This window comes from Bubalus kerabau, chromosome 11, assembly GCF_029407905.1.
Source record: "Bubalus kerabau isolate K-KA32 ecotype Philippines breed swamp buffalo chromosome 11, PCC_UOA_SB_1v2, whole genome shotgun sequence".
Lineage (NCBI taxonomy): Eukaryota > Metazoa > Chordata > Mammalia > Artiodactyla > Bovidae > Bubalus > Bubalus kerabau.
Window position 1 is genome coordinate 6,946,720 of NC_073634.1, and position 25,843 is coordinate 6,972,562.

Below are 25,843 nucleotides of genomic sequence, written 5' to 3' on the forward strand. Positions count from 1 at the left end.
ATTGTAAGCAAAAAGCAGTTTTCTTTGATCTGAAACAACTGAAGCTCCTGGCAACTTCTCTGGCAGTCTAGTGGTTAAGACTTTGTGCTTTCAACGCATGGGGAGGAGGTTCGGTCCCATACGCCAAATGGTGTGGCCAAAAAATTTAAAAATTAAAAAAAAGGCTCACTGGGGAGTCCACAAAAAAATAATTAAAATAAATAAACTGAAGTTCTTCATGTATAGTGCCTAGATAGGTTTCAGGGCTCCACAAAACCCCAGAAATTACATATAAAATTACTTTTCTAGGAGCATGTTTCTAAGTAGAAGGTTAATAGCTTTCCTAACATAACTAAAGGGTTGTATTACTTTAAAAATATTAAGAACTACTGCCTAAAGATTTAGGAAGGAAGACTTTTAAAGAAAATCGGCACGTTCTCTTGGTTGTTTTCCCCCAAGTTGTCTGCTTTTTCTATCTTTAGAAAACAGTTTCAGCTTAATAAGAATGTTAACTACTGAGAGGCTGGTTGACTAAGATTTTATTATATTTATGATGAAAAAATCTTTAACAAATGGGATAGAAAAAGCAACTTCAAAAAAGAGAGAGAATGTCACATTCGTGAAACAAGAAGAACTGACTATAAAAGAACCTATAAGAGACCTTAGAGGTTTTAAATAACTTTAAAAACACTTCTACTTTCTTTTGATTTGATTCTTATTAATAAATAAATAGTCTAAAACAACAAATGCTTGAAATGGCTATGGCATCTTACCCAGATGGTGATTTTTTTTTAAATAACCTTAACATTTTATTAGTAAGCATATTGAATGCTACAAGATTCACAAATGGCTCTTTTGCACGAGAATGCTGGTATAAATTAATTTTATTTATATAATATACAAATACTTAATTTGCTTGTAACTATTTAAATGGGGACTATTCAACTAAGAGTAGTAATGTGCATTTTTCTTTTTTCCTCTTATTTTTAAATTATTTTTAATTAGAAAATTAAGATTTTAGTTGCAGTTGCAATATCAAACTCTCAAAAATTAATAGAATGAAGAGACAGAAATGCAGAAGGATATAGTAGACCTGAAAAGCACCACGAACCAACTGAACATAATTAAGATTTATACAATTTTCACACAACAGTAGGATACAAATTCAAGTTCCCATAGACTATAAACTAGGAGACACTGGAATATATCCAGGGATAAAAAACAATTTTATGGTCTAAAGGTACTGAAATCATACAGAGTGTGTTCTTCTCACTGTGGATTAATGTTAGAAATCAGTATCAAAAGATATTTGAAAATAACCTGCATATTTTCAAGTGCAATGTGACATTTATAAAGAGATATTTGACTTAGCCATTGAAAGCCTCAGTAAAGTTAATACCACATAATACCCCAAGACACAATTCTGACCAGCAACGCAGCTACAACAGGAAACAAAATAAACATACCTCCTGTTCGTCCATTTCCAATCTGCACGGCAGGTTGAAGGCTTCCTTCATTTTGCAATAAATGAGGCAAATGATAATAAATACTTGGCACTTGAAGAGACTTTTTGCTTGTTAACTCCTTTAATATCTTTAGGGTATCATCTGAAACACAGAAGTATAATCATTCCATGCTAATATCTTACTTTTAGATGTTATGGATGCTACCAAGACAGCAGTAAAAATATATGAAAACTAAAAGAATTTTCTCTCCTAAATTTTTCTCTCATGCTGTGGTGAATCAGATTTCCATGGACACTTGCAACCAGAGTCTCACAGAGTCATGATATTGAGAATAGTCTAAATAAAGCTAAAAATGTGAGTTAAAGTACTATGAAAAGGTGGGACATGAACTCCTCATCTTTGTAATATGTCAGAACTCGAGCCCAAGGGGACAGACTTTAAACAAGTGACCTATTCATAAAATGTAATAATAATAAATACAACCACCAGTAGCTTCCACTTTTTTATGCGACTACATTTGCCCAAAATTTCACATGGAAGATTCTTCTTTTAATTCAAGTACAATAATTTAAACAGCACAAGTTGAGAATCTTTGGTACTGTTCATAACTTTTAAATCATTTTTCAGTTTTTATGAGAGGAACCAATGAACCATTTAATGTAAAAATAAAACCTTGATAGGATAAGGAATATTGTTTTAAAATTCCACTGAACTAGAACTTAACTTTTGACATAAGAAAGTAAGCAGTAAGGACTGGTAGCCTCGACAACAATTTCATATAGAACAATATGAAAACTCCATTAAAACAGTCCAAAAATTCAGAACCAAAATTTCACAGAAGAAATGCAAAAGGACTATCATACATGAAATTCAAGTTTAATCTTATGTTAAAGCAACAACTACAAATTACAAGACAACAATATTCACCTTCAAATTAAATTAGCAGATTATATAATATATTAAATTGTGGTGATAATATAATAAATGTTTCAGCTTTTCAGAACAGCATAAAAAACCCGAAAACATTTTATCCAATAAAATATTTATTATTGTTCATTAATTTCCCTTTTAGGAATTTAACTTTTATGAATTCAAAGTACCCATTGTAAAACTATGTCTTTTTTATTTCTTGTAAGTCATATTTAAGAGCACTACTTGTTTCAAATAGCTCAAAGATTCCCCAGAGTTCATCTGAAGTCCATACAAGTCACAACAGAAAGGATCATAAACACCGAGTTAAATTTTAGCCTCATATTGTATGTTTTTAAAAAAGAGGCTGTTTCTTCACTATTGTCAATGAAACGTATATAACTGAAAATTTAACTTAATATTACTCTCTTTAAATCAAATTTAGCAATTAATAAAATTGTTTTATCATTAACAACAACAGAAAGAGTTTTGCATGGTGATTTTTCTCTCTGTAGAGGTTAACAAATGCTGGCTGATAAGCAACCGTAGACAGCTTTCAAAGAGAATAGTTGACATGACTCTCTGAAAATATAATCTTTCCATTAAACAAAAAACAGTGCCTGTACCTGAAAATTTATTCACTGGATCCTTACTTCTGTTTGTTTCTGCTTCTACACGCTTGAATTGCTGTACAATGGCACTGAGCTCAGAAGAGCGCTGAGAGATTCGATGTTCAGCTATTCGGAGACGTTCTTTCAGAGCAAGAAATTCTCGTTGATAAGCAATCACTTTTTCTAAAAACAAAACTAGACGTTATTAGTGCATTTCTTAAAAAAACATAAAAACACCAGTATAATCAAATCTGAACTGTAACAGCAGAAATTTTAAAGCTGCACTTTTCAGAAACACTCATTTTTGAATTCACTGAGACAGAACTGAAAATAAAAAAGAGTCTGAACTAACAAAGTAGTGACAAAGCCACCAGTACCCCAGTGCTATCAATATCTGTAAGAATGCGAGCACTTTCTAATCAGCACTTTGGAAAGTTAAAGATAGGGAGAAAAAGACAACATTTTTGGAACTAACACTTCAAGCATGATACCAACATCATTTCTTAAAAGGTAGAGACAACCGTAAAGACCCTATTTGTATCAAAGTAGAGACGGATCATTGAAACTGATGATAATATATCTAATAATATAATGAATATAACATTTATAGCATAACCATCCATTTCCATAGGCTGTTTCTTCTGTACTTTCCATTCTGTAAAAATTTCCCCAGGCCAGACTGGGGTCAAATTCCTAATGCCTAACAAATGACTCAGGTGGATGTAAGACGACAACAGTCCATTATTTCAGGGACTTCCCTGTGATCAGTGGCTAAGACTCCGCTCTCCTAATGCAGGGGGCCTGGGTTTGATCCCTGGTCAGGGAACTAGATCCCACATGCTGCAACTAAGAGGCGTAGCCAAAAACATAAATACAATTTTTTTAAAAGTCAGTTACTTGAATTTGAGACAGTCGCACGCCAAGAAAGCCTACTCTGGGAAATACAAGGGGGTAAATGTAGACACTGAAAAAACAGAACAAGACAGCTCAATATGAAGTACACTGTGTATAACAGCCCCAGGACAGAACGGACACCAAAATCTGAGAGATCGCAGAAAAGAAACCATTCATTTATCTTGATCAGCAGCGCTGAAAGGAAGCTGAGGCTGGTGAAGCAATTTCCACAACCTCCTTAAACAAGAGAAATCAGAACGGTTTTGGCATCTCTATCAAGCTAGATAATCTAAGGCTACTACTAATTTGACATCTAAATGAAACAAATCTTGGAAAGACTTTTAATTCATATTGTAATCTCAGTTTTACTTAAGGATGGACTCAGTAAGAAACAGAATTAAGGAACAGAAATCTGCCTGTTTCATAAAGCTAAAGTCTTAAAAACAGTCAATTGCTTTATTCCTTGTCCCTCACATAAAAGACCACACAGTAGATATCACGTAAGAATTTTGTGGCAAATAAGGTCTTCCTGCTTAACTGTCATGTTTCCTTGTATTGAACAATGTAAACAGCTTTAGTTTCTTAATTTGCTGGCTATAGGAGGGAAGGAAGGAGGCAGGAGTTGTGACTAGGAAAGGGTATACGGGGAGTCTCAAGGTGCCAACACGGTTCTAGTCACTGGTCTGGCTAGTGGTTATCTAAAATTCATTACTATACATTCATGGTCTAGGTACTTTTCCATACATGTACACTTACAACAAAAGAAATGTTATACAAGTACTATTCACAAACACAAAACTATTAACAATTATACTGTAAGAGGCACTCAAGAGTTATGTGATAAAAAACTATATGCCTAAAAAATTAAATTAAAAAAATCTATAAGCCTTTTCCTAGAGCCTGTAATGGAAGAAAAAAAAATTAACTCAGTTATTAATTCTGAGTGGGAAACCCAATCTTGAAAGATAAACCCTACCCTAAGCTAAATAATAAATGCAACACCTTTCAAAATAGCAAAAAAATTTGGAACTTCAATTTTGACATGTCGTTCTAAAATTCATGTAGAAGAATGTTTTTAAAAGGTCAAAAAAATCTAGAAGCAGCAACAGGGAACGTATCTGAGATCAGAATGCACTCTATGGCTAGAAATGAAAACCATGCTGACTGCCAGGTGCAGACAGTGGGGAAAAGGCTGACCACACCAAGCAGACTGTGTCCAAAATTAGCACAGTGAACTATCCTTGAGTTCTTCCCTCTTTACCTCTTACCACCTACAAGGTGCCAAGACAGCGGCTTCTAGACACCTGCCACTAACAAAGGATTAGAACCCTTTGAAGAAATAACTTTAAGATAAACTTGGAGCACACTTGGGTCAAGTAAGAAAATGTTATTTAAAAAAGAAAAGCAGGCCAAGGGGATTCACGGTGGTCCAGTGGTTAAGACTCTGCACTTTCAATGCAGGGGGTTTGATCCTCGGCTAGGGAACTAAGATCTCACATGCTCTGCAGCATGGCCAAAGAAAGAAAGAAAGAACATACTTCAGCTTAAAAAACAAGACAGGATATGTCAAAAGGACACAGGAAGCTCCCCGAGGGGCTTTCACTGGCCAAATTCAGGGCAATTTAAGTATCAAAACAAATATTGATGGTAATGACTTTTAACTTACTAAATAAAGTAAGAATCTGTGCGTCCATTTTACTAAATAACAATTAACAGATGACGGAAAAGTGTTTCTTACAGTGGAATGCCAGCTTATAAATTATGAAAAAAGGATGAATGTTAGAAAATCACCCCTTTGCAACTGTCCAAGCAATAACAGATTTGAGTGAGAATCAAACATGGATGCAAGACAGAGAAAGACAAACACTGTGGGATACAACTAAATACAAATGACAGTCCTGGATGGGATCCGGAACAGAAAAAAAAAAAAAAAATGCTATAAAGAACACTATGGGGACAAACCAATAGAAGACAGATGACAGGGACTTCCCCAGCAGTCCAAGGATTAAGACTTCACCTTCCAATGCAGGGGACACAGGTTCCATCCCTGGTCAGGGAACTAAGATACCACATGCGTCATGGTGTGGCGAAAAGATTTTTTTTTAAAAAAGAAGACTACAGAGTATGCAACATGGTGCATAAATTTTTAAGACTCGACACCTGACTGTCGTAAGAGAATTCCCTGTTCTTAGGAAATAAAATTATTCAGGAGTAAAAAGGCATGATTTCTGTAATGAACTTTCACCTGGTTCTGAAAAGAAACAAGTTTCTACAGATAGATAAAACAATAAGAGGCAACATGTTCACAACACATAAAATGCATAGAGAAGTTATAACTTCATCTTAGTTGAAACTTTTTTAAAAATAAGAAGTTTTTTAAAAGTCAGCAGGAGGATGGGATGGCATACAGGTTCGGTCTTTCAGCAGCTCTTTTGTGGAAGGAGGGATGTGGACCTGAGGCCGCTCTCTGCCCTCATGCACGTCTTGGTACTTTTGCAAACTACCTTCCCAGAGGCCAGCCTCACCAAGCAGGGAGACCAGCCAGTGCCAGCAGAGGAAAAACCCCCACTCCAAACTCCAATCTGCACCCCCTACTTTGGCTTTCAAAAGCCATGCTTTTGAAAAGATGTCTTGGGTTGAGAGTCACACATATTTTCTTTCAGATTCAGACGCTACGGCTACTCTTACTCCACAGCATATAGCTATCAAAGTGCTCAAAATAGGTCATCTCCTGTCTGTTCTTTGCTTCTAACTCCACCCTTTCATATTAAAAGTGTTCTCTCTTGGGAGTTTGGGATTAGCCGATACAAACTATTATAGAGAACGGATAAACAATAAGGTCCTACCGTAGGGCAGAGGGACTTCTATTCCATACCCTGTGATAAACCATAATGAAAAATAATACTAAACAGGAATGTGTGTATATATATGTATAACTAAATCAGTTTGCTGTACACCTGAAACTAACACAACACTGTAAATCAAGTACACTTTAATAAAATAAATTTTAAAAAGTGCTCTCTCCATGACATCAGAGCAAGTCTACACTACCTAACTTAAGACTTTGTGCAGTAAAGCTCTCAGCTAGTCCTGCTTGTAATTCCAAGGGACACCACTGACTCTTGTAATCAGGGAACAGTCACACATGGTTTTCTTACAACCATCCCTCCCAGCGTATCCTCCACTGTCCACCCGAACACAGCATTACTAGTGACTTCCAGAATTTTCTCCATGCGTATTTTCCATAGTACCACCTTACTCTCTTGGGGAGAGTGGCTTACCAGCTCTCAGAAAAAGTTCAAACTCTATCATAATAGAGAAAAAACTCCATCAAATTAGTGATATGTGTTTAACGATGTCCTGTTTTCAATGTTACTGACAAATTTTTATTTTTGTATTTCTATGAATCATGTCAATCGGTTTCTATGGGAGAAGCCGGCAGGAAGCCAGGAGGGAACTTTTACACCTTACTGAAAGTCCCTGGTTTCAGTCACTGGTTTGTTTTTATTGAAGACTGAATCTAGCTTCTTTTTTCTTAACTGTAGAAAAGCACATACCCACATTAGACATTAAAAGTATAAATCACCTTCTGTGAACCTAAGAATCTGAAACATACAAAATTTCTAAAGAAACCACTTTCATTTCTTCAAATCAGTAATCAAGTCAGTTGTCCAATGAAGAGAGTACCTTTAGGTTTTCAAAGAATTACTAGCTGAACCGTATAAAATTGTTTGAACATTTTCGACCAAAAAAAATGGTAATTTCATACAGTTCAACAATAATAGCTTCAGACTATTTAATTTAAAAATCTATAAATAAATAATAAATCTATAAATCTACAGATGAAAACATAAAGAAGCACTAATAACTAATATCCAATATGTAGTACATAAAAGTCAAACAGAAAACATTTTTTTCATTGTTATCAGCAAGATGTTGGGTGGTACTACTTAATTCTATGAGCTAACATTTAAAAACTGGCTTTTTATGTTGAAATTAAAATTATCAAAAATTAAATGTACTTTTAAATTATTTTAGTATTTATTAAATAATAAAATTCTGGCACTGGAAAGAAGGCTGACAAACATCTGATCCATCCCTCTGTTCTTTGGTAACTACACTGAACTATTTCATACAGAAAAAATTTTTCTTAAATATATGAAAAACTCCCTGTAACAGATTCTAAAATTTAACAAGCTGCACACTTCAGGAAGTCACTGCTTTTGACAACATTTTATTCCACATTCACCATTCTTATACAACCATTTTTAAGCAGAAAGGAGAAGGCCTACATGAAATTATGGACACTTTCCCATGAACAGATCTCTTAAAGAAAAAAATGAAAGAACTGGATTCAGAAGATAGTTTAGGAGTAAACGCCTAGAAAAGTCAGAGACAGGAGACCGAATGAAACAGGCTATAAAAACAGAATCTGAAGACATTTCTAAGGAGAATGGATAGCTAAAAATTACAAACAAGATGTGGTATCTCACTGTTTCTCTAACCTTTTGGTGCATCAGAACCACCAGAAAGAGCCTGTCAAACATAAAATTCAGGCCCCATCCTCCAAAGATTCTGATTCAGTAGGTCTGACATGTGTATGCTCAGTTGTGTCCGCCTCTTTGTGATGCTATGAACTGTAGCCCACCAGGCTCCTCGGTCCATGAGATTTTCCAGGCAAGAGTACTGGAGTGGGTTGCTATTTCCTTCTCCAGTCTGACACAGGGCCTGAGAATTTCTAACAAGCTCCAAGTTGATGCTGAAGCACTGGGTGAGTAGCACTGACGGACCCAATACTGTCCTCAACGTAGGTCTAGACTCCAGCAGCCTGCAAATTAATGCTGTTCTGCCCCCTACCCCCTTCTCTCCTCATGTAAGAAGCAAAAAGAAAACTCGGCGCACTCACTGTTATGTAATTCCTGGGGTCCCAAGATCTCTTCTCTCATCTCTCAAGAGATGAGATGTTAAGAGCTCCGAGGAGAAGAGGGGTTCATCAAAAATTTTAGGTTCATAATCCTCAATTCAGGGACTTCCCTGGTGGTCCAGTGGTAAAGAATTCACCTTGCAATGCAGGGGACGCAGGTTTGATCCCTGGTCAGGGAACTAAGATGCCCCATGCCAGGGAGCAACTAACCCCATGCACTGCAACTAAAGAGCCTGAGCACCACAGCTTAAAGAGCCCACGGGCCGCAACGAAGATCCCATGTGCTGCGACCAAGACTGACGCAGCTAAATACATACACCGCTCTAAAAAAAATTCCCAAGTTACACCTGGGGACAGAAAGGATTTTGAAATGTTCAGCCAACACCTATTTCCAAGGTCTCGTTTAAGAGTTACAGGAATGAACAAGATCACAGCCTACTTTTGGAGTCTTTCAGTCAGAACCCATGACATAAACATGAACTGTGAAGAGAACTTGTACCCTTCTAAACTCAGAAGGGAAAACAGGGCTCACAGATATAGAGAACCATATATTTTATTTACATTAAAACAAAGAATATAATTCAATTTGTTCCCTTACATGATATTTTCACTATGCTTATACAACAGGACCCTAAGTAGTGAATAACAGATATGCTATGGTTGAAGAGTCTTCTGGAACATGATCACTATTTGTAAGTTGTCCCCTAAAGTAATATAATTATTAATGATGTCATTCAAAACAAAACAAACTTCCAAGTAGAGGTTTAACAGGTAAAAATCTATCCACTGACCTTGTAAAGTGCAAAACCTTAAGATATAAAATGATGTTGCATATATCTATAACCCACACTTTCTTACAAATATTATCTTCATCTAAATAGTTGCAATCACTTCCCTTGATTTCCCTTCAAGACAGGGTAGTCTCTTTTTAGGAATTTTACTATCAAGTCCCAAAGTCCATTATCATTGTGAAATGAGAAGAAAAACAATAATTTGCATAACCTAGGATAAAGGTACTTAGCCATAACAACCGTTCTTTACTTCTAAAAAATATAAATGATTTTAAGCAACCTGATTTTGTCAAATTCAATAAGCTATAAGGAACTCAGGATAAAAATCACCAGATGGTTATTAACTATTTTCCTTAAGAACTTAAACTTATTGGCAGACATTTTCCATAAAGGTGTCGCTTTGCTCCCAAAAGGAAAAAAAAAAAAAAAAATTTGTATTCTAAAATATAGGGGCTTCCCTGATAGCTCAGTTGGTAAAAAATCCACCTGCAATGTAGGAGACCCCAATTTGATTCCTGGGTTTGGAAGATCCTCTGGAGAAGGGATAGGCTACCCACAACAGTATTCTGGCCTGGAGAATTCGCAGAGTCAGACACAACTGAGTGAAATATATAATGGTATATATTTTTCTATGAAGAATCTTTCAAGACAGAGCATTTTATTCATCAGAATCATCTTTACTTAAAAATAATAATACTGGTAATTAATCAATTCTATCCAGTGGACTGGCTCTACTAACGAACATGCTAGCCGGACATGACTGCTCCTTTTATGACCAATTTCATGGTTCTTTCTTCCATGTCCTCACTTTCCTCTTTTCCTCATTTTCCACCTTTTCCCCCTCCTATTCTTCTGTAAAACTCTTTTCAAATTCTTCTTCTTTATGTCTTTTCGGACTTTTCATTTTCAGCCACAAACTTCACACCTCTCACTTCTTCTTTCACATATTTTTCCCCCTCATCCACTCCACAGTATCTTTCTCTGCTGTCTGTTTCTAATTACCAAGCACTTTATTCTCCAATTGACGTAAATAGGCCACTTGCCTGGAGACTCTAACTTTGTAGTCTTTTGTAATCTTTAATGAATACAAATGAAAATTTAGGATTTTTCCTTCTTGTATTCATCATGGCAAAGAGAAGAAAACTGCCAGAGGAAAATGTTTCATAATGATCAAGATAAATCAGAACATGAATGTGGAACTGTAAACTCTTAACAATGTTGGTCAATTCAATCATAAAAGTGAAATCTCATACTACAAGTCTTCAGATGACAATATCCTAAATGACTTTTCTCAGGTTCAAGATCAGGCTTTCCAATTACAGACCAAAACAGAGCAGACACATTTCTCCCTATCCTTCACACTGCTGCTGCTGCTGCTAAGTCGCTTCAGTCATGTCCTACTCTGTGCGACCCCATAGACGGAAGCCCACCAGGCTCCCCTGTCCCTGGGATTCTCTAGGCAAGAACACTGGAGTGGGTTGCCATTTCCTGCTCCTTTACACTAAGTACAATGAAAACCCTGCACATTATATATTAAGCATACAGAAAACTCTACACAGCAGGAAGAAGACAGCAGACAGAAGAGATCTTGGGACCCAAGGAATTACATAACAGTGAGTGCCATGAGTTTTCTTTCTGCTTCTTACATTCCAGACTGGTATCAGAGAAGCCAGCATCCTGGAAACACCAACAAGAGGGCACAAAAATGCCCCAAGAAAGTCTCACTCTGTCTACCAAAGTCCAAGGATGGCCTAGTAAGATAGAAAAAATGTTCTACAATAACTGTTCTATTTCAGTCAAAGACTATTAAAAAAAAAAAAAAGGTCCCATCTCTGCTCTATAGGCAAAAGCCATGAAGGGAGCCTAGACGTCTACCCCCGCCTAACTGTAACAAGGACACAGACACAGACACAGACACACACACACACACACACACAGGACTGAGTGAGAGGCCAGGACTTTCATTTAACCTGCAGCAGTAATGAATACCCATTTGAGGTCTTAGTGGGACCTCTCCCACTGCCAGCTAGAGTGGAATCAGAAGAGGCCAAGTAAGAAGACTGGACTTCTATCCTCACCTGGTGGTAATGAGGTAACATTCCCTTTTTCCCTCCCAGAATGGTGTCAGAAGGGGGTCAGTGAAGATGGACAAATTAAATAAGACCCAGATTCTCATAATACCCCAAATGCCCTGGATACAACTGAAGTCACTTATCATGTTAATAAACAGACAAAGCTCAACTTGAATGAAAAAGGACAATCAATACATGCCAACACTGAGGATGACACAGATGTTGGAATTATCTGATAAGGATCTTGAAGCAGCCATGACAAAAATGCTTCAACAGGCAAACTAAATAAATGGAAAAAATATAAACCTTAAGCAGAGAAACGGAAGACATAAATTATAAAAACAAGTGAAAATTTTAGAACAGAAAATACAATTGTTGAAACAAAAATCTTAATGGATGAGCTCAATAGAAGAACAGAGAGGGCCCAAAAAAATATTGGTGAATCTTGAGAAAAATAATCAGTATAACCCAATCTGAACAACAAAGAGAAAACAGACTGGAAAAAAAAAAAAATTAACAGAGGCTCGGAAACCTTTGGAACTAAAACAAAAGATCTAAAATCTAACATTCGTATCATCAGAGTCCCAGAAGGAAAAGAGAGAGGGCAGAGTGGGAAAAATATTAGAAGAAATGATGGTTAGAATTTCCCAAATTTGGCAAGAGACAAACCTTCATAAAGATTCAAAAAGCTGAGAAGATCCAAAACAGGATAAAGCCAAAGAAACCCATGTCAAAAAAATGCCACAAATAAACATCAAAAAGCTAGGAACAAAAACATTTTGAAAGCAGTCAGAGAGAAACAACACATTATCTACTAGAAAAAAAAAATTTTTTTTGAATGACTGCAGATTTCTCATCAAAAACCATGGCAGCCAGAAGGAAGTGGCACTACATTTTCAAGCACAGATCTTCCTCGAATTGTAATGGAATTACATCCCAATAAAGCCAGTGTAAGCTGAAAACATTATTAGTAGAAAATGCATTTAATACACCTAACCTACTGAAGATCATAGCTTTGTCTAGCCTACCTTAAATGTGCTCAAAACACATTAGCCTACAACTGGACAAAATCATCTAACACAAGCCTATTTTTTAACAGTGTTGAATATTTCAGGTAATTTGTTGAATGTTGTACTAAAAGTGAAAAACAGGATGTTTGTATGGATACAGCATGGTTGTAGGTATATTGGTTATTTACCCTCATGATCCAGTGGCTGACTGGGAGCTGTGGCTCACTCTTCTGGCACTGCCCAGTATCATGTGAAAGTAATATACTGCCTATTCCTAGCCCAGGAAAGATGAAAATTCAAAGTATGACTTCTACTGAATGCGTATAGCATTTGCACCATCATAACATCCAAAAGAAGACTCCTGAAAGTCCCTTGGACAGGAGATCAAACCAGTCAATCTTAAGGGAAATCAACCCTGAATACTTGTTGGAAGGACTGATGCTGAAGCTGAAGTTTCAGTATTTTGGTCATCTGATGCTAATAGCCAACTCATTGTAAAAGTCCCTGATGCTGAGAAAGACGGAGGACAGAAGGAGAAGGCGGCATCAGAGGATGAGATGGCTGGATGGCATCACTGATACAACAGACATGAATTTGGGCAAAGTTCAGAGACAGTGAGGGACAGGGAGACCTGGCCAGCTACAGTCCATGGGGTCGAAAAGAGTCAGACATGACTGGGCCACTGAACAAGAACAACATCAACAAATCATGAAGTAGAACCATCATAAGTTGGGGACCATCTTTACTGGGAAAAAAAAAAAAAGAATATCAACTCCAATTTCCGTATCTGGAAAAATTATCCTTAAGGAATGAAGGAGAAATCAAGATACTCTCAGACAAAGAAAAACTAGTGTAATCTGTCATCAGCAAACCTACCCTGACATGACTGCTAGAGAAAGTTCTTGAAAGAGAAAGTAAATGACAAAAGGAATCTTGGAATATCAAGAAGAAAGAAGGACCAAAAAGAGCAAAAATACAGGGAAACACAATTGATGTTTCTTCTGTTTTTGAGTTTTTCTTAATTATGTTTGATGACTGAAAGCAGAAACTTCTGATTTGGCTCTCAATGTGGAAGAAATTGTTAAACCAATTATAAACTGGGGAGGGAAAAGGAGTTTTAAAGGAGATAAGGTCTCTACATTTCACATAAACTGATAGAATGCCAGTGGCCGTAGACTGTGATGTCATCTCTGCGCACTGTATACCTAAAGCAACCAGTAAAACATCTGTACAAAAGGGACACATTCAGAGACACTATAAAAAATATTAATGGGATTTTTAAAAAATGTTCAAGTAGCCCATAAGAAGTCAGGAAAAAGACAACAAAAACAGAGAGGAAAAACAGTGAACAAAATAAAATGACAGCCTTTAAGCCTGACATTCCTAATCACACAGAATGTAAATATTCTACATATACCAATAAAAAGAGGGACTGGAATAGTGAATTAAAATACACGATCCCACTACATGCTGTCTACAAAGCTGACATCCACAGCATGGAATCATAGTCAACAATAAAAAGGAATGAACTACTGAAATAGCCAACAGCTTGGATGGACCTCAATTTTCCTGAGTGAAAAATGTCACTTTCAACAGGTTGCATACGGCATGCCTCTATTTATACAACATTTACAAAATGACAAAATAATAGTGGTAGATAACAGATTACTTGTTGCCAAGAGTCAGTGGTGGTGGGGGATGGAGGAGCAGGTGCGCCTATAAAGGCGGCACAAAGGGAGATCTTTGTGATGATGAAACTGCCGTTCACCGAGTCAGCAGCACTGGTTGTAGGAATGTGCACGTGTGATAATGCGACATAGAATTATACACACCTGTAGTACCAATGGCAACCTCCTGATTTTGAATCTGTACATTATTCTACAGAACCGTCACAAGAAGTAACCATTTGAGGAAAATGGGTCAAAGTTACCTTGCATCTCTCTGAACTGTTCTCAGCTTCTTCACAGCTGCCTGCATTTCTATAATTCTTTTAAATAGTTTTTTAAAAGCAAAACAAAAAAGAATCCATGAGTGAATAATCACTTCTGAAGACTAAAAGGAAGCACAGCATTTTCATCAAGTTAGTCATTCATCTGAGACGACTGCCAGCACAATGAACCAGAAGAACCCAGAACATCCTGTTTTGCTAGAAGGATGGGTAACAGCATTCTTTTGTCTATGATGGGATTGTACAATGGGATTTACTGAACAGGCTCACAAGCAGATAAATGATAAAGGCTTGTGGGCATACTAGAGTGATCCAAAAGGATTTTGGCATGAAAAAACTTCACTGGACTAAGCATTCTAAATTTAATAATGAAAACGTTTACAATCAAGGTGCAAAGAAGATGGACATACTCTCTTCAATGAAACAGTGAGCTGCAAATGCTTTCAAAATTTTTGTGTTTTGATAATAGAGGTGCAGAAGAACTAGAAGCAACTAATGATGGACTAGAACCCATTAGATGTGTATCTGAAATCTGGAATTAGAATTTACTAGCAAGACGTGTACCAGGGTCACATCCTGTATTCAAAGGATATCGTCCATTTTAGTTTATACACCTAGCAAAGTAGAAACAGGAGAATAAAAATGTGGCTTTGCCATGTTTAATTTCTTGTTAAAATTTACAACAGAGTTGTTTTTCACTGTCCTTCTATTCTTATGTATGTATTATTTATAAAATCACTTCCAATAAAAGTAAAGATGTCCACAGGACTCAGATGTCTGGGTAAACACTGATGTCTATTTTTCCTGGTAGAATGAGGACTTTTAAACCAGGTTTAAGGAAATGAGCACTTCCCTCCATTCACAGTTCAACTCTGCCCACGTTATCTAGAGCAAACCTCAGTGGATGGGGGGTCTAGTCCTCAGAATCACACTGGACAACACAGAAAGGACCAGTGAGTTCACCAAGTTTCTCACGGTCCCACCCACTCTGATAGTTCCTACAAGGTCAGCCACATGGTGAAGCCAGTGTGCCAACTCCAACATCTGGCCAGGTAAAGGGGACGGAGGGGACACTCATCCTCTTAGAAATAGCAGAGGCTGCAGTTCCTAAGAAAAACACCCACATCCTGAAGTTCTCACTTATAGGCTGAAAATACCTCTCAAAAATTCCTTGGGCCCCACTCATCCACCCTTCTGAATGCTGAAGCTTTTCATAGGCTCTGAAATTTCATCACCTTTGCTTACCTTAGTGTAAGGTAAGTACCCATCCTCATCGTCACCCAGATGCCATTGTAAGCCCTCATCTTATCTCCCACCTGGATCAGAACTGTTTCCCATGCCTTCTTGAATCCCTGGACTATCACACAGCATATTTTCTAAACTGAAAACCCTTAAATATCTCTCTGCTTAACTCTCCAACAGTCTCTCTACATTTCAGTCGCTAGTCGTGTCCGACTCTCTGCGACCCCATGAATCGCAGCATGCCAGGCCTCCCTGTCCATCACCAACTCCTAGAGTTCACTCAGACTCAACTTCCATCGAGTCAGTGATGCCATCCAGCCATCTCATCCTCTGTCATCCCCTTCTCCTCCTGCCCGCAATCCCTCCCAGCATCAGAGTCTTTTCCAATGAGTCAACTCTTTGCATGAGGTGGCCAAAGTACTGGAGTTTCCGCTTTAGCATCATTCCTTCCAAAGAAATCCCAGGGCTGATCTCCTTCAGAATGGACTGGTTGGATCTCCTTGCAGTCCAAGGGACTCTCACGAGTCTTCTCCAACACCACAGTTCAAAAGCATCAATTCTTCGGCGCTCAGTCTTCTTCACAGTCCAACTCTCACATCCATACATGACCACAGGAAAAACCAGAACCTTGACTAGACGGACCTTTGTTGGCAAAGTAATGTCTCTGCTTTTGAATACGCTATCTAGGTTGGTCATAACCTTCCTTCCAAGGAGTAAGCATCTTTTAATTTCATGGCTGCAGTCACCATTTGCAGTGATTTTGGAGCCCAGAAAAATAAAGTCTGACACTGTTTCCACTGTTTCCCCATCTATTTCCCATGAAGTGATGGGACCAGATGCCATGATCTTCGTTTTCTGAATGTTGAGCTTTAAGCCAACTTTTTCACTCTCCACTTTCACTTTCATCAAGAGGCTTTTGAGTTCCTCTTCACTTTCTGCCATACAGTGGTGTCATCTGCATATCTGAGGTTATTGATATTTCTCCTGGCAATCTTGATTCCAGCTTGTGTTTCTTCCAGTCCAGCATTTCTCATGATGTACTCTACATGTAAGTTAAATAAACAGGGTGACAATATACAGCCTTGAAGTATTCCTTTTCCTGTTTGGAAGCAGTCTGTTGTTTCATGTCCAGTTCTAACTGTTGCTTCCTGACCTGCATACAGATTTCTCAAGAGGCAGGTCAGGTGGTCTGGTATTCCCATCTCTTGAAGAATTTTCCACAGTTTATTGTGATCCACACAGTCAAAGGCTTTGGCATAGTCAATAAAGCCAAATAGATGTTTTTCTGGAACTCTCTTGCTTTTTCCATGATCCAGCGGATGTTGGCAATTTGATCTCTGATTCTTCTGCCTTTTCTAAAACCAGCTTGAACATCAGGAAGTTCACAGTTCATGTATTGCTGAAGCCTGGCTTGGAGAATTTTGAGCATTACTTTACTAGCATGTGAGATGAGTGCAACTGTGTGGTAGTTTGAGCATTCTTTGGCATTGCCTTTCTTTGGGATTGGAATGAAAACGGACCTTTTCCAGTCCTGAGGCCACTGCTGAGTTGTCCAAATTTGCTGGCATATGAGTGCAGCACTTTCACAACATCATCTTTCAGGATTTGGAATAGCTCCACTGGAATTCCATCACCTCCACTAGCTTTGTTCATAGTGATACTTTCTAAGGCCCACTTGACTTCACATTCCAGGATATCTGGCTCTAGGTGAGTGATCACACCATCATGATTATCTGGGTCGTGAAGATCTTTTTTGTACAGTTCTTCTGCGTATTCTTGCCACCTCTTCTTAATATCTTCTGCTTCTGTTACGTCCATACCATTTCTGTCCTTTATTGAGCCCATCTTTGCATGAAATGTCCCCTTGGTATCTCTAATTTTCTTGAAGAGATCTCTAGTCTTTCCCATTCTGTTGTTTTCCTCTATTTCTTTGCATTGATCGGTGAGGAAGGCTTTCTTATCTCTCCTTGCTATTCTTTGGAATTCTGCATTCACATGCTTATATCTTTCCTTTTCTCCTTTGCTTTTCGCGTCTCTTCTTTTCACAGCTATTTGTAAGGCCTTCTCAGACAGCCATTTTGCTTTTTTGCATTTCTTTTCCATGGGGATGGTCTTGATCCCTGAATCTTATGGACAGAGAAGCCTGGTGGGCTACAGCCCAGGGGATTGCTAAAGAGTTGGAGAGAGCTTCAAGGAGAAGATAACAAAGGGTATTTTGAAGGATGAATGGAATTTTATCAAATGAAGAAAGAGTAGGGTGGGTCTGTTAAGCCTGAGCTATAAGAGATAAAACTCTTAGTGTGTTTAGAGAACTCTAGGCAGTATGAGATCGTTGACACAATATATGATTTTGGGCAAGAGTAAGAGAGACTTACAGTCTGTAAGCTCAACAGGTTATTGTCATTGTTTAGTCGCTAAGTCATGTGCAACTCTTTGTGACCCCATGAACTGTAGCCTACCAGGCTCCTCTGTCCATGGGATTTCCTAGGCAAGAATACTTAAATGGGTTGCCATTTCCTTCTCCAAGGAATCTTCCCAGCCCAGGGATCAAACCCACATCTCCTACACTGGCAGGTGGATTCTTTATTGTTGAGCCACCAGGGAAGCCCCTAAAGACCTTTTGTTCATACGAATTATAACCCATTGCATGTTAACATAAAAAACACTATATCAAAAATAACTATATTTTCCAAAATAAAAAATTTGGTAGAGTGAAATCTGCTCAAATCTCTTTAATATTTGGCTTAAAATACAGCTGAATTCTTGTATCTGTTTCTGCTATTTCTTATGAGAGTGAAAAAGGGATATAACCAAATAACATATCAGTGTTATTAGAAAAACAGTCTTAACTTCATAAATCTCCTGAAAGGGTCTCAGGAATCCTCATGGGTCCTTGAACCAAACTTTGAGAACCACTAATCCAGAAACATGAAAGCTTATGTACCCCAAAAGTTAACATTGCTCTAACTGCTAGATTCCATTGATTAGCAGTTTATTTAAGATTTTCATGCGGTTACATTCTATTAAGTAAGACTGATCTATTAATCTCCTTTTTTTAAAGCTATTCTTTTCCACTACTGGCTAAAGGGCCCAGGGCACCTTTATCTGTGTACTTCATTAAACAATCAAGTCTGGAGCTGGACAATTACTCACATCCTTGAAGTCTGACTGGCAGTATTTCTAAAGCAGCACACACACGCAAAAAAGTCAGTTAGCTAATGTTCTGTAATAACCCAATGCTCTCAATTTAGTCTCCGCTAATATGTCAGCCGTGAATAATATAATATCCTTTCGGAGTTAAGAACACCTCAAGCACAGATTCCAGACAACCTCTGAGCAGAATACATTTCCTGCTTTCCAACCTGGAAAAATTAGATTAGGAAACTGTTTTAGGAAATGGATGCTGGCCAACTGAGCTGAACATAGAATAAATACCCCAGGCGAGTCCAAGGGCCAAATGTGCCAACGTTAATATAGAAACGAGAGAGGCTACCGGCCAACTAGGCAGAAAATGGGTCTACACTGTGGCCCTCTTCAGTTCCTATTTTAAAATTAGGTCCTTATTTAGAAAATCTCAGATGTTGAAGACTTTTTTTTAAAAAAAGAAGTTCAATATGGTAAAAAACTTTGCTATGCTGTGATTTTATGTGTATGTATTTGGAGCTTGAGGGCTTCCCTGCTGGCTCAGAGAGTCAAGAATTCACCTGCAATGTAGGAGACACAGGTTCCATCCCTGGGTTGGGAAGATCCCCTAGAGAAGGAAATGGCAACCTGCTCCAGTATTCTTGCCTGGAGAATCCCATGGACGGACAGAGGGGCCCAGTGGGCTACAAACCAAGGGTTTGCAAAGGAGTTGGACACAACTAAGCGACTAAACGACAGCAACAATTTAGAACTTGGAGAATCGCAGGTATGGTGGTTCTCTACGCTGGCTGACTATCAGAATCACCTGAGGGAACATTTAACAAATGCTCGGGGTGAAACTTCTCTCGTGGCCAAGTGGCTAAGACTCTGCTTCTATTGCAGGGGGCCCAGGTTTAACCCCTGGTCAGGGAACTAAGCTCCTACACACTACTCGGTATAGCCAAAAAGTAAAAAAAAAAAATTAAAGTTAAAAAAATTTTTTTCTTAAATGCTCAGGGGATTTTAACTTATGGCTTAAAAGACTGAGGGAGCCCACAAATTCAATGCTTTCTCCAAAAAGCAACTATAAAGCTACAAGGGGTGGGGGGGAATCCCACCATTTCAGCGCTATGGGAAATCAACCAAAGACACAGCAGACTGAGAAGAGTTTATTCATGAAGATGACGGCACTTCGGGGGAAGAACAGGCTAAGTCTGTGACTGTCTTGGCAGCAGCTGCTCTCTTGCCTCCCCAGCTATACAACTTCAGAGGTTCAACAGGGCAGACTTAGGTCTGGACACGTGCCAGTTCCCTGGGGCGCGGCGGTGGGTGTGGGATAGCGACTCATCAGATTCAGTGTTGTTGGTCAAAGTGTCATCTAGAGGCAGATGTTCAGGGACGGCCAGAGGCCGTGCAAGCCTGAGATGCTGTTCTGTTTGGGGAGAGCACTGGACCTGGACACTGCAGACCAGCCAGAGATGGGGCAGGAGCTCTGGGCACTGAGACAGCTATGGGGGCTTACAAGGCTCTTCCCATCTCCCAGGTTGACAGAGAACTGTAAGCATGCACAGCAGAGACCAGAAAGGGGCCTGGGCACCCATACACACCTGCACACAGAGGAACAGAAAGAGGCCGGAGGAGGAGAGGAGAGCCTCAAGTCTGACTGCCCCGCCATCCACATGCACCGCCAGCAGGGTAGGGAGCCTTACTGCTCCGAGCGCTTGATCACAGCCTCTGAGCTGCCTGAGGCTGGGCACAGTACTATGCAGACATACGTGCAATCCCGCAAGGAAACCAGGCTTAAAAATAAAAACACACCAAGACTAAAGTGGAGAGCATCAGTAGTCACACTGTGGAGAGACAGACTCAAGAGATTTAGTCCAGTCAAGGTACTGAACAAATGAGCGAACAAAACTGCTACCGCCACTGTCAAAGGTGAAAAGTAAGAATCTAGAGCTGCATCAATATACTTAAAAAAAAAAAAGCACGCATGCACGCTCAGTTGCTCGGTTGTGTCCGACTCTTTTGTGACCCCATGGACTGTAGCCCGCCAGGCTCCTCTGTCCATGAGATTTCCCAGGCAAGAATACTGGAGTGGGTTGCCATTTCCTCCTTCAGGGGATCTTTCGGACGACCCAGGGACCAAATCCACAACTCCTGTGTCTCCCACACTGGCAGGTAGATAATTTACTACTGAGCCATCTGGGAAGCCCAAGTAAAATACACAGTAGTCAACAAATACATGGAAGACAAGCAAAGAAGAAAGGAAGGGTGACCCATAGTGAAAGTGAAAAGTGTTAGTTGCTCAGCCTTATCGGACTCTTTGCAACCCTATGGACTGCAGCCTGTCAGGCTCCTCTGTCCATGGAATTCTAGGCAAGAATACTGGCGTGAGGAGCCATTCCCTTCTCTAGGGGATCTTTCCGACTCGCGGGTCAAACTTGGGTCTCCTGCATTGCCAGCAGATTTTTTTTTTTACTGTCTGAGCCACCATGGAAGCCTGGGTTAAACAGCAGTCAATGGCAATGTCTGAGTGTTCCCAGATGTTGGATTTAGCAGATGAAGATTTCAAAACCGCTACTATCAAAGAACTGAACAAAACCACATCTGAAGGATTAAAGGGAAGTGTGATGAAATTGATGCTATGAATAGAGAAAACAGAGAGGAAGAAATTATAGAACAAAATGGAAATTCTGGAGTTGAACAGTAACTAAGATGAAAAATTCGTGGTAGGGCCTCAACAGCAGATTTCTGGTGGCAAAAGAAAGAGTGAATTTGAAGCTAGAGCAGGAGAAATTAACCAATCTGAAGAACAGAGAGGAAAAAAAGATTAAAGAAAACTGAAGAAAGCCTTATAATATGAGATATCACCAAGTACACCCAGATGAAGAGAGAAAATATGTGGAAAAATCAATGGCTGTCCCACAAACTAAGGAACACGGGGACTTCCTCACCTTGAGAAAGAACATCTACAAAAATTCTACAGCTAACACTGCACGGAATGTTCAGTGATCAACTAGACGCTTTACCACCATGATCAGGAGAAAGGGGAGGATGTCTGCTCTCACGACTCCTACCCAACATCATATTGGAATAAAGCAGGAAAAGGAAATTGAAAGCACATGTACAAGGACTTCTCTGGTGGTCCAGTGGCCAAGACTCCACGCTGCCAATGCAGGGAGCCTGGGTTCAGTCTCCATTCAGGGAACTAGATCCTGCATGTCACAGCTAAGAGACCGCATGCCACAACGAGGCTCCAAGACCTCACACACTGCAACTGAGACTTGGCACGGCCAAATAAACAGAAATGAGTATTTTTTTTAAATAAATAAAGGTAATTGTACAAATTGAGAAGAAAGAAGGAAAAGTGGCTTTGTTTGCAGAGGACAACTGTCTATGTAGAAAATCGCAAACATCAACAAAAAAACTCCTGGAAATAATAAGCAGTTATAGCGAGGTTTCAGGATACAAGGCTAATATACAAAAACCAACTGCATTCTTACAGACCATCAACAATTGGAATTTGAAATTCAAAACACAGTACCATGTACATTAGCAGCCCCCCAAATAAATAAATCTAACAAATTATGTCCATGATCTCTACCCAGAGAACTACAAAACTTTGCTGAAAGAAATCAAAGGAGATCTAAATTGGTATTTCTTGATATCAGTTCTTCCAAATTTAATCTATACAGTAAGATGTCTGTTCTCCCCAACTTAATCTACAAAGAAAAATCAATAAAGCCAGAAGTTAGTTCTTTGGTAAAAATCCTCCCAAAGGAAAAAAACCCAGGCTCAGATGGTAATGAATGCACGGTTGGTTCAATATCATAAATCAATTAATACAGCACATTAATAGAATAAAAGATAAAAGAACATGATTTTCAATAGATGCATTAAAAAGCAATTGACAAAACTTAACAATCGGTACTTCCCTTGTGGCCCAGTGGCTAAGACTCCCACACTCCCAAATCAGGGAAGCTGGGGGTTCAATCCCTGGTTGGGGAACTAGATCCAACTTGCCACAGCTAAGAGTAAACAGTTTGCATGCTGCACCTAAAGACCCTGCATGTTGCAACTAAGATCCAGCACAGAAAAATAAAATATTTTTTAAAAAAATTCAACACTTATGATTTTAAAAAACTATAATTCACATCATATTTAATGGGAACACGCCAGTTTTATTCAATGTTGCACTGGATTGTCTAACCACTACAACACAGAAAAAGGGAGGGTTGGGGGAGAGGGGAAGGAAGAAAGAGAAAAAGGAAGATAAAATACATTTTAAAGGTTTCTAAAGGGATAAAGGCAACAGGTAATATACCAAGAATATAGGACTCCATAGCCTTACTGGCTGCTAGAAGATAGTAAGAGCATTTTTCTTTTAATTCAGAAAAAACATAATTTTCAACTTAAAACTCTTTACCCAGTCATCAATGAAGTGTGAAACTAGGATTTTAAAATATTCAAACACGGACCTATTCAGGAAGCTGCTGGAGAACATGCAAAGGAAAAAAGCCAAGAAAAAGAAACACTCACGATCTGGAAAACACTCCCCAGAGGGTGGAGCTGGTGATGCTTTAGTCCCCCAATCGTGTCCAACCCTTTTGCAACCCTGCAGACTATAGCCCACCAGGCTCTTCTGTCCATGGAATTCTCCAGGCAAGAATCCTGGAGCAGGTTACCATTTCCTTCTCCAGGGGATCTTCCTGACCCAGGGATTGAACCCAGGCCTCCTGGACAGCAGGCAGACTCTTGACCACTGAGCCACAAGGGAAGCCCTTCCCAAGAGGGAGACAAAGGGATAACGGTGACTGCAAAGCCAAAAGACAGCTCTGCAGAGGCCTGGTGTGTGACCGTCCAGATTGGAGAAGGACAGGGAGTCTCAGGAAGGAAGTAACTGGGAAGAAAATAAAACTGGTGAGTTATCTGGTGTGGGAAAAGATTTGGAGAGAACTACTGACAGACATATGGCCCAGAGAACCAACTGGAATAAAACAGGCACGCAGAAAATGAAACCAGAATAAAAACTGTTTAATATCGGGGAAACAAAAAGCTGTACACTGAAGGAAAGGTACAGAGACAATGCACGGCTCAGAAGGTATATTTATTCAGCCTCAATAATGTAAATATGTGTCATGATTTAGCTACAAACTGTGACGTGATTACACTGGAAGAAGGAGAAGGAAAGAGGAAATCAGAGCTAAATTTTCATCTATAATAGCAAGTCCATAGATGATATCTAGGAGAAGGCAATGGCACCCCACTCCAGTACTCTTGCCTGGAGAATCTCATGGGCGGAGGAGCCTGGTGGGCTGCAGTCCATGGGGTCGCTAAGAGTAGACACGACTGAGCGACTTCACTTTCACTTTTCCCTTTCATGCATTGGAGAAGGAAATGGCAACCCACTCCAGTGTTCTTGCCTGGAGAATCCCAGGGACGGGGGAGCCTAGTGGGCTGCCGACTACGGGGTCGCACAGAGTCGGACACGACTCAAGTGACTTAGCAGCAGATGATATCTAAAAGATGTCTAAAAAAATTAAGAAAGTAGTATACACACACACACACATAATTTATAAATATGGAACTGCCAAAAGAACTGAACATATAATAGGTTCTTTTAAGATTTAGGAAACTGAGACTAAAAAGGAATGAAACTGGATGTTAGTCTTCCAATATCACCTTTCAGAGTTATCAAAAAAAATTTTAAACTATGGGAATGTTTTACTTTAATAAAAATTTTGACTTAATTTGAAAGCACACAACACACAAACATGCAGCAATAATACTACTGTCACTGAAGGACCTAGAAACCACGACTGGAAGAGCCACTCTGCAGTACAGGAGGATGAGAAGAAATGAAACCCCGAGGAAGTCATGAGATGGCAGAACTCGGGAGCAGAGCCCGTGGGGAAGAGGGGCACGAGGAGGGTCAGCAGGCCATGCCCTGGGAGGCGCTGCTGGGAGGCTGAGCGCATCTGTGCACCAGCTTCTAAGATCAGGCCACGCGGTGACATACCGGCTGGAAGGTGCCACGAGGGTGGGCAGCCCGAGATGATGGTTGTCACCGAGATTACTGCTGAGTCACTGCAGCCAGAACCTACGGGGCAGACACAGCTGCGGCAAAGGGGGCTAGGGGAGGGACATTCACAGGAGTAAAGAAGGTCAACAAGCCAGGGTTAATATCAAGTACTCAGGATGGAAGATGAAGATGAACAGATCCTGGAGACCTCTGACATGTCAGGATGAGAAACTCAAAACTGCACAGAAAACGGGTCGGTCCTCATCTTACACAACCTCTCAGCAGCATTCCAAGTGGCTGATGACTTCTCTCCACCTGAAATCGCTCCCCTCAAGGCAACCTTTCACGCCACAACCCCTAACATTCTGCCTGCTGCTAAGTCACTTCAGTCGTGTCCGATTCTGTGCGACCCCATAGACAGCAGCTCACCAGGCTCCCCCATCCCTGGGATTCTCCAGGCAAGAACACTGGAGTGGGTTGCCATTTCCTTCCCCAACATTCTGCCTGCTTCTCCGCTTTTCCTGCTCCCCTTGACCTCAATGATGGAGTGTGCCAGGACTCAACCCTCTCAGTTTTCTCGTCCAACCCCAGGACTCTCAGTTTGTCTACATGCCAGGAACACTGACACTTCTTTGTTTTTAGTTTTTGTATAGGAGTATAGTTGATTGGTTTTGGTGTTTTTTTTTAAATAGGCGTATGGCTGTACAGGGTTTCCCAGGTGGCGCTTGAACTCACTTGCAAATGCAGGAGACTCCAGAGACACAGGTTGGGAAGATCCCCTGAAGGAGGAAATGGCACCCCACTCCAGTATTCTTGCCTGGAGAATCACACAGAGGTGCCTGCTGGGCCGCA

The 25,843-nt window shown here is 39.6% G+C and overlaps 1 protein-coding gene across 5 annotated transcripts in view; it reads right to left on the reverse strand.

Moving 5' to 3' along the window:
- MGAT4A (alpha-1,3-mannosyl-glycoprotein 4-beta-N-acetylglucosaminyltransferase A) overlaps positions 1-25,843 on the reverse strand; it is a 172,017-nt gene that overhangs the window by 66,217 nt on the left and 79,957 nt on the right. For all 5 annotated transcript variants that reach the window (XM_055539416.1, XM_055539418.1, XM_055539419.1 and 2 more), the window contains 2 exons: positions 2,981-3,148; positions 1,446-1,586 (listed from right to left, as the gene is read on the reverse strand). In XM_055539416.1, coding sequence (XP_055395391.1) covers positions 1,446-1,586; positions 2,981-3,148 — 309 coding nt within the window. The remainder of the gene's footprint in view (positions 1-1,445; positions 1,587-2,980; positions 3,149-25,843) is intronic.